The 12,102-nt window shown below is 45.5% G+C and overlaps 1 protein-coding gene across 2 annotated transcripts in view; it reads right to left on the bottom strand.

Annotated features, from left to right (window-relative positions):
- The window catches only part of VANGL1 (VANGL planar cell polarity protein 1), a 46,548-nt gene that overhangs the window by 23,720 nt on the left and 10,726 nt on the right, over positions 1-12,102 (bottom strand). For both annotated transcript variants that reach the window (XM_071433294.1, XM_071433293.1), the window contains exon 4: positions 8,714-9,321. In XM_071433294.1, coding sequence (XP_071289395.1) covers positions 8,714-9,321 — 608 coding nt within the window. The remainder of the gene's footprint in view (positions 1-8,713; positions 9,322-12,102) is intronic.

Genomic DNA, 12,102 nt, shown 5'->3' on the forward strand with positions numbered 1-12,102 from the left:
AAGTTTGTAAGAGTCTGCATTTAAACAAGATAATTTAAAGCCTGCTCATGCTTCAAATAAGGCCAGTCTTTAGCCAAGGACTTCTGCAAGCTACATGAATAGTGATGAAGTAACTAAGGGTGGGGCTTTTTGTTAGTAGCTTTTTTGAGGGTGGGAGAAGGGGTTAGTTGCTGATCTAGGGTGTTTCTTTTAAGTCAAAGCTAAGAAGTACAGCTTCAATTCCAAGGAAATAACAAAGTGTTCAAAGCTTCTACTGGCAGTGAAACTCCAGTGCTGTAATAGGATTTTACATTTAGATGCTGCAGCCATGAAACATCAGCCTTCAGCTCTCGATCCTACAGCTGCCTGGTCAGATGCTCTCTCAGGAAAGAGGACCATCTCTTCTTTGATTCCCAGGTGGGGATGGGAATAATATGGCAGGACCTTGAATGAGGTTGTCTTTTGAGTCAATAGAGCAGCTTTAACTTGTTCTAGGGCTCCTCTAAAAACACCTGGGAATATTGTTCTCCTGCAAACCACACAGACAGGCCTGAAGAGGCAGCATCCATGTTAGAGGCACTAGCAGACCTTTGCACACAGAGAGCTATCAGCTCTCAGACCACAGCCTAGTCTGCCCTGCACAGCATCCTTCCACCATACAGCATCCATCACAAAGCTCCACCCCAGCAAGTTTTGCACAAGCAAGGGCCACCTGATTTTATAACCAGCACTCAGCAACCATACAAACAACACTGGGGCCACAGGGACATGACCTGCAGCTCCAAGCTGAGAGAAAAAATCCAGCCCCAGCAAGGATGCAGATAACCTTCTACCAGGACTAGAGGAACACAAGCCAGAGTCAGCAGCCTGAAGCTCCAAACCACAGCCAAGGTCCTTACTGCTGTGCCAGGAATCTGTTTTCCTGTCAGCCAGAGAACAGCTCTCCCCACATTGTCAGCTGATGTCCCCACTTGACCTACACTGAACAAAAGAAATTTAAGCACTGAAGTTCATTTAAGCATGTACTGGAGGAGCAATCAAGTTATAAGTGAAAATAGTGCGCTCAAATTTTATAGCCACTAATATATTAAAAAAAAAATTAAATGCTATTACTACCACAGAGCTCCCTGTTAACTTTTCCTTACTTCTTCAGGGTAGAGTCAGGAATTAGCTTCCATATTTATCGGACTTTACTTGTGCTATATGAAAACTGTAAATTCCTTGTCCTCTTAGCAAAACGTGAACCTCCTCTTTTCCCCCAAAGGGCACACAGCTCACTTCTTTGCAGAATATTTGTATTTCATCATTCACCACAAGAAACAGACCATCAAGGGTTGAGGGGGTGGATCTTTTTTTGCAGCATTTGAAGATAAAAGTACCTTCATGGCCACAAAATTTGTTCAACAGCTTAGGGAGGCCATCTGTCTCTGTGGGTGGTACACACAGGCACTTCAGAGGGCACGGACAGCGGTGGGACAGAAATTCCACAACAAACCCCCTAAGTACAGGGTAGGCTGGAGTGCATACCGTTCTTGGACTTCTGGGCAGTGTTGGTTTTGAAAGACAAGCCAACAAGAAAGGAAATCCCTGCAGATGAACCCAATGGCATTTCCTCCACACCATCTCTTTGAGAAAGATGAGCAGCTCCTCACCAGGGAGCAAGTAACACTGTACTGGCCATGTGGGTTAATAATTGACAGCGGGCACTTCACCTGCAAGTGGGCTCGTAAACTTTTAAAGTATTAAGTATTCCAAAAATGCATGAGTGCTCCAGGGTATAACAATCAGCCTGCACCACTTACCCTTGCTGCTGGTAACATCTGCAGAAACACAGATAAGACTGGTACCTGGCCTGATGTCTGGGGCAGCCAGCTCACACTCAATGGTGTGTGCACAGAGGGTGCTGGGGGTGATCAGGGATCAAGATCAAGGAAGGGAGGAGAGAAGGCTGGAAAGATGTGGGCACTTCAGTTCCCCCAGCTCTCTCCCCTTTATCAAAATGAGAAGCAGTTCCATATGAAAAGCCATATGTAAAATCTGGCAACTGTATGCAGAGAGGTAAGAGGCTAGGAAAACATGCTCCTTTCAGAAAAGCACACACTCCACGGCTTCAGAGACAGACTTGACCACATCAGAAACTCCCAGACAAGTTGTGCAGTTGTCAATACTTACAGTCCATCCTAGACTTCCCCTCATCTCTAATGAGGAGTACCTGGAGCTTGCTGTTTACTTCTGTCACAAACAAGCAGCCTCTTAATGAGGTGTTGCTATGACCCATGTCCTAAGTCCTAGCTGAACATTGCTGGCAACACACCACCAAACAGACCCTTGTAAAACAGAACAAGGCACCATTCCCATAACTCATCTGGAACATCAAAGGAGACTGCTCCCTACTCAGCAGGGAACAGCACTTTTTTTTTTTTTTTTCCCAGAGGCTACTGGAAAATTTCCTTCTGCAATTCCAAGGGTACCCTCCCGGCTAGAGCAATCATATCTCTGCAGCACCATCCTCCAGAGGTGAGGCAGCAGACACAGGCAGAGGGGGAAAGTATGGCCTGTGACTAAAAATGGTTAAGAATGCGGCTGAAAATCTCTTCCTACATAGGTCATTAACAGTTCATCCACAAGTCAGAGCTTTCTTCCCTACTCCACGACTACTTCATGGCATGGGGTGTTTGAAAGGTGCTAATGCTCAACTGCCCACTGTGAACAAAGTTCAGCACTTTCAGGACTGGGAGCATGGAAAAGCAGCCCAGATGAGCTGCAAGAAGTTGCAGAGATGATGAGTTGCAAAAAGGTGGTCGTAAAAGCAGTTTTGTGAAGTGCTGCTGGAGAGACACTGGGTTGGGGGGGTCACAAGTCTGACACCTCTCAGTGCTAAAGAAGCTGCTCTGGAAGAGACCCCTCAGTTTCCCCAGGAGCTTCACACTTGCAGATGCAATTAACACCCATTTAGCCGGCTATCCGAGAACTTCTTGGGAGGGGAGACTGATCAATGCTTGTGCTCATGCCGTTTGGTGATGGGCAGGAGAAAATCACACAAATGGATACCAGGACACCTTGTACAGATTTCAGGACAAGGAAAACTAATTCAAGAACAAGGCTAATTTCACACAGGCTGGAGGCTCTGGCAACAGAGCTGGTCTGCAAAGTCTGTGTAACATGCTGTTCCAGCAAGTTCCTGCAATCAAAGCAGCAGAACAGTTAATAATATGTTTTGCTGAAGAACAAGGTAAAAACTCATCAGCTGAATCTGTTTCATCAGCATGCATCACTACAGAAGATGGTGAGGTTGTAGAAACCCCAAGGAGAAAGGAGGGTCAGTGTAATTCCTCAGGTCCCTGGGAACACAGAGCAAACAAACTGCACACAGGGGAGAAGGAAAAGACAGGTGTGTCTCCAGCAGGATTTAGCTCGGCAGGTAGAGCACTGCAGTGTGCTGCACCAATGCTTGTCCTGCAGTCCCTTCTGACTGCCCTGCTGGAAACAGGAATATCCCAGAAGTGTATGTGTGGGCTCAGTCCTTCACCAGAAACCAGGAATATTTCAGCAGCTCTTGCTCAGGGAAGAGATCCAACTGCCTAATCCTATGGTTACAACCATGCTAGAAACAGAAACCCAGGTGTCTATATTCCATAGAAGCTTTCCTTTTGAGGAGTAAAAAGATTTTAAAACAGCATAAGAGTTGACACAACTCCAGACAAGAGGACACTGTACAGTTCTAATGCTGACCCCATGCTCTTCATTAGCACCCTTGATATAGGTATATTTGAGCAACAAGATCAGATGTCAAGGCTTACAAATGCAAGCTGGAATATGGAGAGGCCTATTCCCACTCCTTAGCCTTCCACACACTCCCTCAGTAGTGAACAAAGTACCAGCGGCACCAAGGAATGCCTGACAAGAGAGGACTCATCAGATTAATCAGTAAATACTGACAACCTAGAGATCAGCTTCATAAGCAACAGGTCCAACAAACACCTGCAGCTGCGAGACTGAATGTGATCCCCTTCCACAGAACATGTCTGCAGCTCCTTTCTTTTGTGAGTGTGTGCAAGCCACCAGGTCCCTCAGTAAGGTATTGATAATTCCTGCAGGGAAGGTACTGGGTTTTCAGAGACAGGTACTTGTTTTGAGGAAACAGCTGTTCCCTTTATTTTTAAACCACAGTTTAATTTAATTTTTAAACCACAGTTCAGCAAACACCCATGCAAATGGAGATAGGTAACAAGGGTACAGGGAATGTTCAAGCACACTTTTACCATGCAGAACTGCTACTTCTGAGTACCAAGCTTCTTTTGATTAGACTGACAAGAGAACACTGACCAGCTCACAGCCATCTGCAAAACCTGAACCCTGATGTCACAGGGCTTCCCCATCAGCTTCCTAGCCACCTGGTTCATAAAGGCAAGCCCACACCAGAAAGGACAGTGTCCTGGTTTTCTCCAGGATTGCATTACTTTTCTTCCTAGTAAACTGATGTTTGGGTTGTTGCTAAGCACTGCTTACTCTAAGTCAAGGACTTTTCATTTTCCCATGCTCTGCCATTCAGTGACGAGTTGCACAAGAAGCTGGGAGGGAGCACAGCCAGGACAGCTGGCCCAAACTGGCCAAGGGGATATTCCATACCACAGAACATCATGCTGGGTGTATCAACTGAGGACAGCTGGCCAGGAGCCACCAATCACTGCCTGGGAACAGGCTGGGCAATAGTCAGTGGGTGGAGAGCAACTGTATTGAACATCACTTGCCTTCCTTGGGTTTTATTTCCCTCTCTCCCCCCTCTTCATTACAATAACTATTATCAATGTCATTATAATTAGAATTATATTATATGCTAATTAAAATATTAAACTGTTCTTATCTCAACCCACAGATTTTACCTTTTTGCTGATTCTCACCCCCATCCTACAGAGTGAGGTGTGAGTGAGGGACTGTGTGGTACTGCCAGCTGGGGTAAACCACCAGACAAAAAAAAAGACTGAAACTCCAAGTCCTTTAAACAGCCTGACACAAGATGAACTATCACAGCCATGCTGCTCACATACCTGCTGCAAGGATGAGCAAAAGGGAGGAGAAGGACCCACTCTCAAACATTTCTAACCTCAGAAAACCAAGACTAGCTATATTGCAGCCCAACATTCAGTCTATGTGAAAGATCAGTAATTACCACATGTATTACAAGACATTCATTTTCTTGAGCTGTCTAGACTAGCAAAGCTCTAGGGTGGGAAAGAGCATTCACTGGATAGGAAGGCAATATGGTTAGCACCCTAACTACAGGAAAGGAAGGGTTTCTCCAGCAAGATCCTTCCTACCCAGTTTCTGAGCCATGAAGACAGTACCGAACTCTGGATGACAAGTGTCATCAGCATCCCTATTTATAGGCAAATCCAGGCTTCCACTTGCGAAAGTATGGGCCTTTCAACTGAGAAGTTATCTACTGTTGTGCTCCCCCACCTTTGTTTCCCTTTGTTGTTGCTTTCAGAGTCTCACCACCATTCCCACCCAACCTCCTGCATTTTCCTAGGCTTGACCTTTCCTGCATCTCTGCTACTCCCTGCTCTTTATCCACACATACTACCAGAAAGCATTTGCCCTGTGTGGCAACCCTTCCTACCAGGAGCAGCAGAGCAGTCAGTGAGCTGAGACTTGGCACCACACTCATCAAGACTCCTATTTAATTTTTACCTCCCCCCTCCAAGCTCCTGAATCAACGCCAAAGGGAACGTTCATTTTGGCAGTCAAGTCTCCCAGAAGAAAAGTTAAAGCCAAAGTGCTGGGGGTGGGACCAAGACAGCCTATTAATAGGCTGATTATAATATGAATTTGGGGAACTAGTCCCAAATATGCTTACCCTCCTGGACCTAGGGCTCTCAGGGGTGGAGTGGAATACCTAACTCAGCACTTTCAGCTTCTTTACTGCATCTGCAGCCAAGGAGGGTGGAAAATCCTGTCTGTACCCTGCCTCGCAAAAACATGGTTTGCCAGAAGGGCGGCTGAGCTATTGTTTTCTTCCCTTTTCCCCCAGAAAACAAGTTGCTCTCATACATAGCAGCTCCCTCTGCCTCACCAGAAAAGACCTAGAATTGGAAAACTTCCATCTTGGATTAAAAAGGGTAATATCAACAATTTTGCAGTGAATAAAAAAATCCAGAACGACTCCAAAAAGCAACACTGAGCAATCTAAGATATCTCAAGTCCCTTCTCACCACCAGTTTCTCCAGAGCACACTAGACTGCTGAGGAAGATAAGACTCCATGGATTGTTTGTCATCAAAACTTTTAAAATATCTGAGAGCATAAAGAGACAAAAGGTTTTGATTTCAGGAGACAGTCAGATTGCTATACCTGTAAAAGCAAGTTGCTTCCTTCCAGGTGGCAGCTCAAAACCTCTCCAAGCCCCCTTTAAAAGTGTTAGGATGAGGCAAGCATGCATGGTGGCAAAAGGAGTCCAAAGGCAGCAGCCAGTGGTACATGCCTACTCCAACATAGTTAGAACCACCTCTCCAGCACACCCACAAGGCTGCTTCTCCAGCCTTCCCAAAATCCAGATTGTCCTTGCATGTCTTCACATTCTGCCATCAACTGACCTCCCACTCTAGCCTCACAACTCAGCCAGAGAATCAGGGGCAGAAGGCAGCACCTTGTGAACCTGACCTACATTTCCTCAACAGACATGACAAGACCTTAATAAAAACTCTGCAAAATTATGCCATGAAGATGATCAAGTTCTCTTTTTTTTTTCATTTTTCACAAACATCTCACAATCCTGGGCCCTTAGAAGCTGAAGGAGATATTACTACATTCACTTTTTACAGTTTGTCACATTGGCGCCACACTCTTTATGAAGATCAGAAGCTCTTACACACAAGTAACACACAGAGAGGACAAACTCTTCCTTAGCTGGGAGACACCTGGCCCCTGATCAAACCTACAGCTTTACCTTTGTAGCAGTAAATATGGAAAGACACACGGGTTTCAAAACACATGTCAATACACATTATGCTCATCTGTCAAACAAAGGAAAAAGCAAGACTAGTTTAGCATTATCAGACATGCTTGATGAGTCTCTTCTGTAACACAAGACACTGGAGCGTGCATGTGCTGCATGGCTTGCATTCAATGTACCAAACAAAACTGAAATCAGCTTGCCAACAAACGAGAAGTCACAAGTTTTCATACATCTCAGATTTTATCCTAAGTTTTACAACTCTTTACTGCCTTAGCATCACCCAATACATTTCAAAACTCTGCTGCAAAGAAAGAGTTGGGAGAAAACATTGCTTCTAACACATGCACTATTAAATATTCAGGCCTTGATTCTCAAGCAAATTCTTTGCCTCCAATGGCAAGTTAGACATACAGACTTTGGCAGGTGTAGGATCTCCATTCCTCTGAGCACAAACCCACAATCTACCACCAAGCAAACTCTCTCATACCAAATCTGCTGTGTGTGCACATATGGGTAAATACAGACACATACCAAACTTTCTCTGCTGAATTCACTTATGATTGAACTGCCTCATCACACGTCAAGGCACAGTATTGTAGCACAGGGAAACTCTGGTAGTCATCTTTCCCTCTCATCATATAGGTTATGCTGGATCACTGACCACAGAGCAATTAAGCTCAAACAAAATGATTTCACAAGAAAACCAACAGATTTTTGAAATCCTGAGAGACATTTAATTAAGTCAATTGGTGCACTTCCAAGGGCTCTCCCCTTCGTATTTTACAGAGAAGGAAAACAAAGCAGAGTCCAGATCTACTTCACCCAACAGGCCCTGAGTTCTTCTTTACCCAGGAGAAAACTCACAGACTTCAGCTTCAGCCACTAAATCTGCTTCAAAGCAATTCCACTGCTAAGCTAATGGCTGCAGGAGACTGCTCCTACATCCACTTAAACCAGCAGATGCTAATCTCTTCATCTGCCACAGATACACATGCCACTGGGGTCTGGACAGGATAAGCTGAACAGATGTTTAAGTGCACATTCAGCCTGGGGAATCATCTCCAGAGCTCAGCTGCCAGCTTCACAGGACACAGGAACTAAGGGATTTCTGGAGAGCTTTGAAGGACACAGGAACTAAGGCAATTCAGACACCTGTCCTTTTTTGTACCATTGCTGAGGGAAGCACTAATGCCAGCAGGAGGGTGGAAGCAGCATGCTTGTGTCATACCTATGGCTCCCAAATACCCCCAGATACATCCAACTCAGCAAACTGATCCATACCTAATGGCAAAAAGAGCATCATGCCATAAAACCTTCAGCTCCTGCCTGGCCTGCTGTCAGGAGTCTCTGAGCAGTAATGCTCTGCACAGCATCAAGGGCAGCTCCCAAAGCAGTGCCTGGCCCCTACAATCAAAATGCACAAGGCAGCCCCAACTGCACAAGGAGAGCTCTCCACTTTCCTCCAGTAAGGAGACAAGGAAAGAAGCCCAGACAAGGATCTTAAAGACCTCATCAGGCTATTGACCATCCCAAAATAATGACATCAGCTTTTTTGATTTACTGAAATGCACAGGACTCCTTGAGGCAGATACAGCCTCTCCCACACTCAGAGAGGGGGGCAGAGAGATTCAGTTTGGTAACTTCGGAGGGACTCTGGAATTCTTCTGGGGGAAGATTCACGAACCAGCAACAACACAGACTCAAATGCAGCAGCTGATGCTTCATACCACAGCAGAGCCACACTTACCTACACCAGCAGACCCCCAGGGCTTGCACCTACCTGAGGTGTCCCAAGCTGTAGTATCGCGACTCTCCGTCCGTGGAGCGCACCACCTTGACGGTGAACATGGGCTGCAGCTGCCGCAGCTCCAGCAGCACGATGGCCAGGTAGTGGATGAAGAGCAGGGCATCCACCAGGGACACGGCGTACTGCACTATCCCTTGGTAGTTGGTGTCCTTCGAGTCCAAGATGCGAACGCCATAGAAGAGCCAGTAGGAGAACACAAAGAGGAAGATGAGGACCAGCAGAAGGGCCCGAAACACAAACACCCTGGGTAGGTCTGCCTTGGGTTGGCGGAAGAAAAGAGCCCAGGTCCCGATCAGGAGAATGAGGAGTTTAAACGCCACAGAGATGAACAGTCCCTCACACACAGTACCACATGGCTCCAGATCGTCTCGCCACAGGATCTGGGGTAACAGAATGAAGGCAATGGGGGTAAGGAAGACTAGGAGTCCGAGAACAGCTGCCACTGTTAAGCCCAGGTAACGTTTGCAGTCCAACCCAACGCTGTCTTCCAGATCCTTACTGATCCGGGCAATGTCCTCCTGGGAAATACTGTGCTCAGAGGTGCCTGTGATTGCTGTTGTGGTCTCACCCCAGTTGTCATCCTGAAGGAGGGAGAGATAAATAGAAATAACATTGAAACAATCAGGTTAATTCTTCCAGATGTTCTATTTTTCTTGCCTGGAAAGATTGCTGTGACAGTCTTAAGTTCCAGAAAAAATATACAGCAAAAGCAACACCTTTAACATAGTGAATAATCAACCCTGACAATTAGTAAAGGTTTGGAAACAACAGCAACTTGTCCAAACCAGTGACTATAAACATTAGGTGCTAAAAGCCCATAACTGCAGAGCAGGTAGCTCTGCTTGCTGTGCCACTCACTGTATCCCTAGAGGTTCTTCTTCCAGCACATTTAACGAGTTACATGACATAAGTCTTGGAAACTGTAGTAATCACCAGTTCCCATGTCCAGGGCAAGGACTAGTATTCTTCCAGCCTACAAATTCTGCAGTGCAACTGCACCACCAAAGCACCTGGAAGGGAAATTTTCATTTCAGCATTTCAAGCCAGTTGTTGTTGTTACACAATCAAAAACATGTTCACACATTATTTTTCCATCCATAATAGAAGCAACCACACCTCCAGCAAGTTCCTCCACTTCACTGTCTTTTATTCTCCTCTACAGTAGCACTGCCCTCAGTAGCTGACAATCTAATAGAAGTTTAGTTAAACCAACACATTACAGGTGATCACAGAGGATATTTTCAGGTATGGGGCTTCTAAGTTTAGAGGATCCTGGACTGCCAAGTAGCTCTGGTATTACAATCCAGGCCATTGTCAGAAGCCATTTATTCACAAAGAGGCTTACCTGAAATACAGTCACCATGCCGGCAAGTTTCAGATTACATTACGTGCTCTGAAAGTCTCATTTCTTCCCTAGCTAACATCAGACAATGTCTGCATTGGTTTTCCCATGCTACAATGCCTCCAATTGCTCCTTCTGGCTGCTGGCACAGCCAAAGAGCTACACTGACATGTATGGATTTGACTCACAGCTGCTGCTGGAGTGACTCATGCACATGGAGGCTCCTGATGCTTCCCACAAATGCATGCCAAAGAGTGGCAATGCATGTGGCTCTGCTGCTTGGCACCTGGCACCTTTGTAGCCACAATGCTCATTCAGAACCACATTTTTGCTTTTCTTCCTAAGAAGATCTTCCTGCAGCCCTGTGTCATTAATAGGATTTAAAATTTCCCTCAGACTTCTCCAACTGCACATGCTGACCAAAACAACTTATTTGAAAAAGACAGGCATAATTTTAAACCTTTATTCACTTCTTTTAAAGTGCTAGAGGAAAGAGTCTTTGGTAAAGGACTAGACTGAAGCAGCACAACTACTTGGAACAACTCCCAGCTCCATGGATTTAACTTCTAAAGCACTCCAAGACATGAATACCTCCCATGCCTAGAGCAGTAGGGTTTTGAGACAGACCAACCACAAATAGTCAGCATCTTGAATTAATATGAGGAGTTTTTGAGTCACTTCTCACCAAAGCAGAGGCCCCGGAAGAGATCTGCATTGTAGCATGTCCTGAAAAGCAGCATATTCCTGCCACATTGTACTCTTTAACAGCACCTCTGCAATTCAAGCATTTCAACTATTTTATGTTTATGCATTAAGTAGCTCTGCATAGTTTCCTCCATTTGATGAGCTGCAAAATTGTGCACAAAAGAGAAGGGACAGGAACACCAGGGCAGCTTAAGGCTACATCTCAGAAGACAACAGGCAACCCTAGTCACAGTTTAGCCCTTACAACTCCTGCCACTTGAAAAAGTGAACTACAGCCTAATGCAAAAAAATGCACATTTATATGGAACCAGAGACTCAGAGAATGCTTTGGGTTGAAGGGGATTTTAAAGATCACTAGGTTCCAACCCTCCCGCCATGGGCAGGGTCATCTTCCACTAGACCAGGTTGCTCAAAGCCCCATCTAACCCAGCCTTGGAACATTTCCAGGGATGGGGCAGCCACAACCTCTCTGTGCAATCTGTTCCAGTGCCTCCCCACCCTCACAGCAAATAATTTCTTCCTAATATCCAATCTACACCTACCCCCTTTCAGTTTAAAGCCATTCCCCCTTGTCCTATCACTGCATGCCCTTGTAAAAAGTCCCTCTCTGGCTCTCTTGTGGGCTCCTTTCAGATACTGAAAGGCCACAAAATAAGGTCACCTCTGAGCCTTCTCTTCTCCAGGCTGAACAACCCCACCTGTCTCAGCCTCTCCTCACAGGAGAGGAAATATGAGGTTATATCTCTAGTGGTACACAGTTGTTGGACCTAACTGAGGACACTCTCCCCCCTAGGAGAAAAGTCTGGCTCACACATCAACTTATTTAGCTTTGGCTTTAATTGAGGAGGGCTGCATGAAAACAAGGACTTAGGAATTCACCAGCGCCTTTAGAACTATTTGAAGTAACAGCTGGGACTCATGAAAAGAAGCAACTGATTACAAAACACCAAATTACAGGACACGAAATGATCACACCCCTAGGTACATGAATACTGTTACACAGTTTGGCTGGAAACTGCACACTGATTTCTTTTTTTTTTTTTGGTAAAGACAGAAGTGGAACCCCACAGCCAAGGATTAACAAACCCCAAATCCAGCCCAGGAGGTACTGAAGCATCCTGCATTCTAGGCCTTGCAGCACCAGGCATTCTTTGAAAATGAATATGCACCTTTACATCACCTGCTAGAGCAGAGCACTGGATCCATCCTAGGTACAGTCCAAATGCAGCATTAGTCTAGTTTTTACCAAACCCATTGTTAATGTACTGGCTTTTCTGAGTCCACCCCTCCTTCACAGCTATTTCACACTAGTTTC

The sequence above is a fragment of the Agelaius tricolor genome, unplaced genomic scaffold (genome assembly GCF_023055355.1).
Source record: "Agelaius tricolor isolate 1412-34295 unplaced genomic scaffold, bAgeTri1.0.p SCAF_9, whole genome shotgun sequence".
Classification (NCBI taxonomy): domain Eukaryota; kingdom Metazoa; phylum Chordata; class Aves; order Passeriformes; family Icteridae; genus Agelaius; species Agelaius tricolor.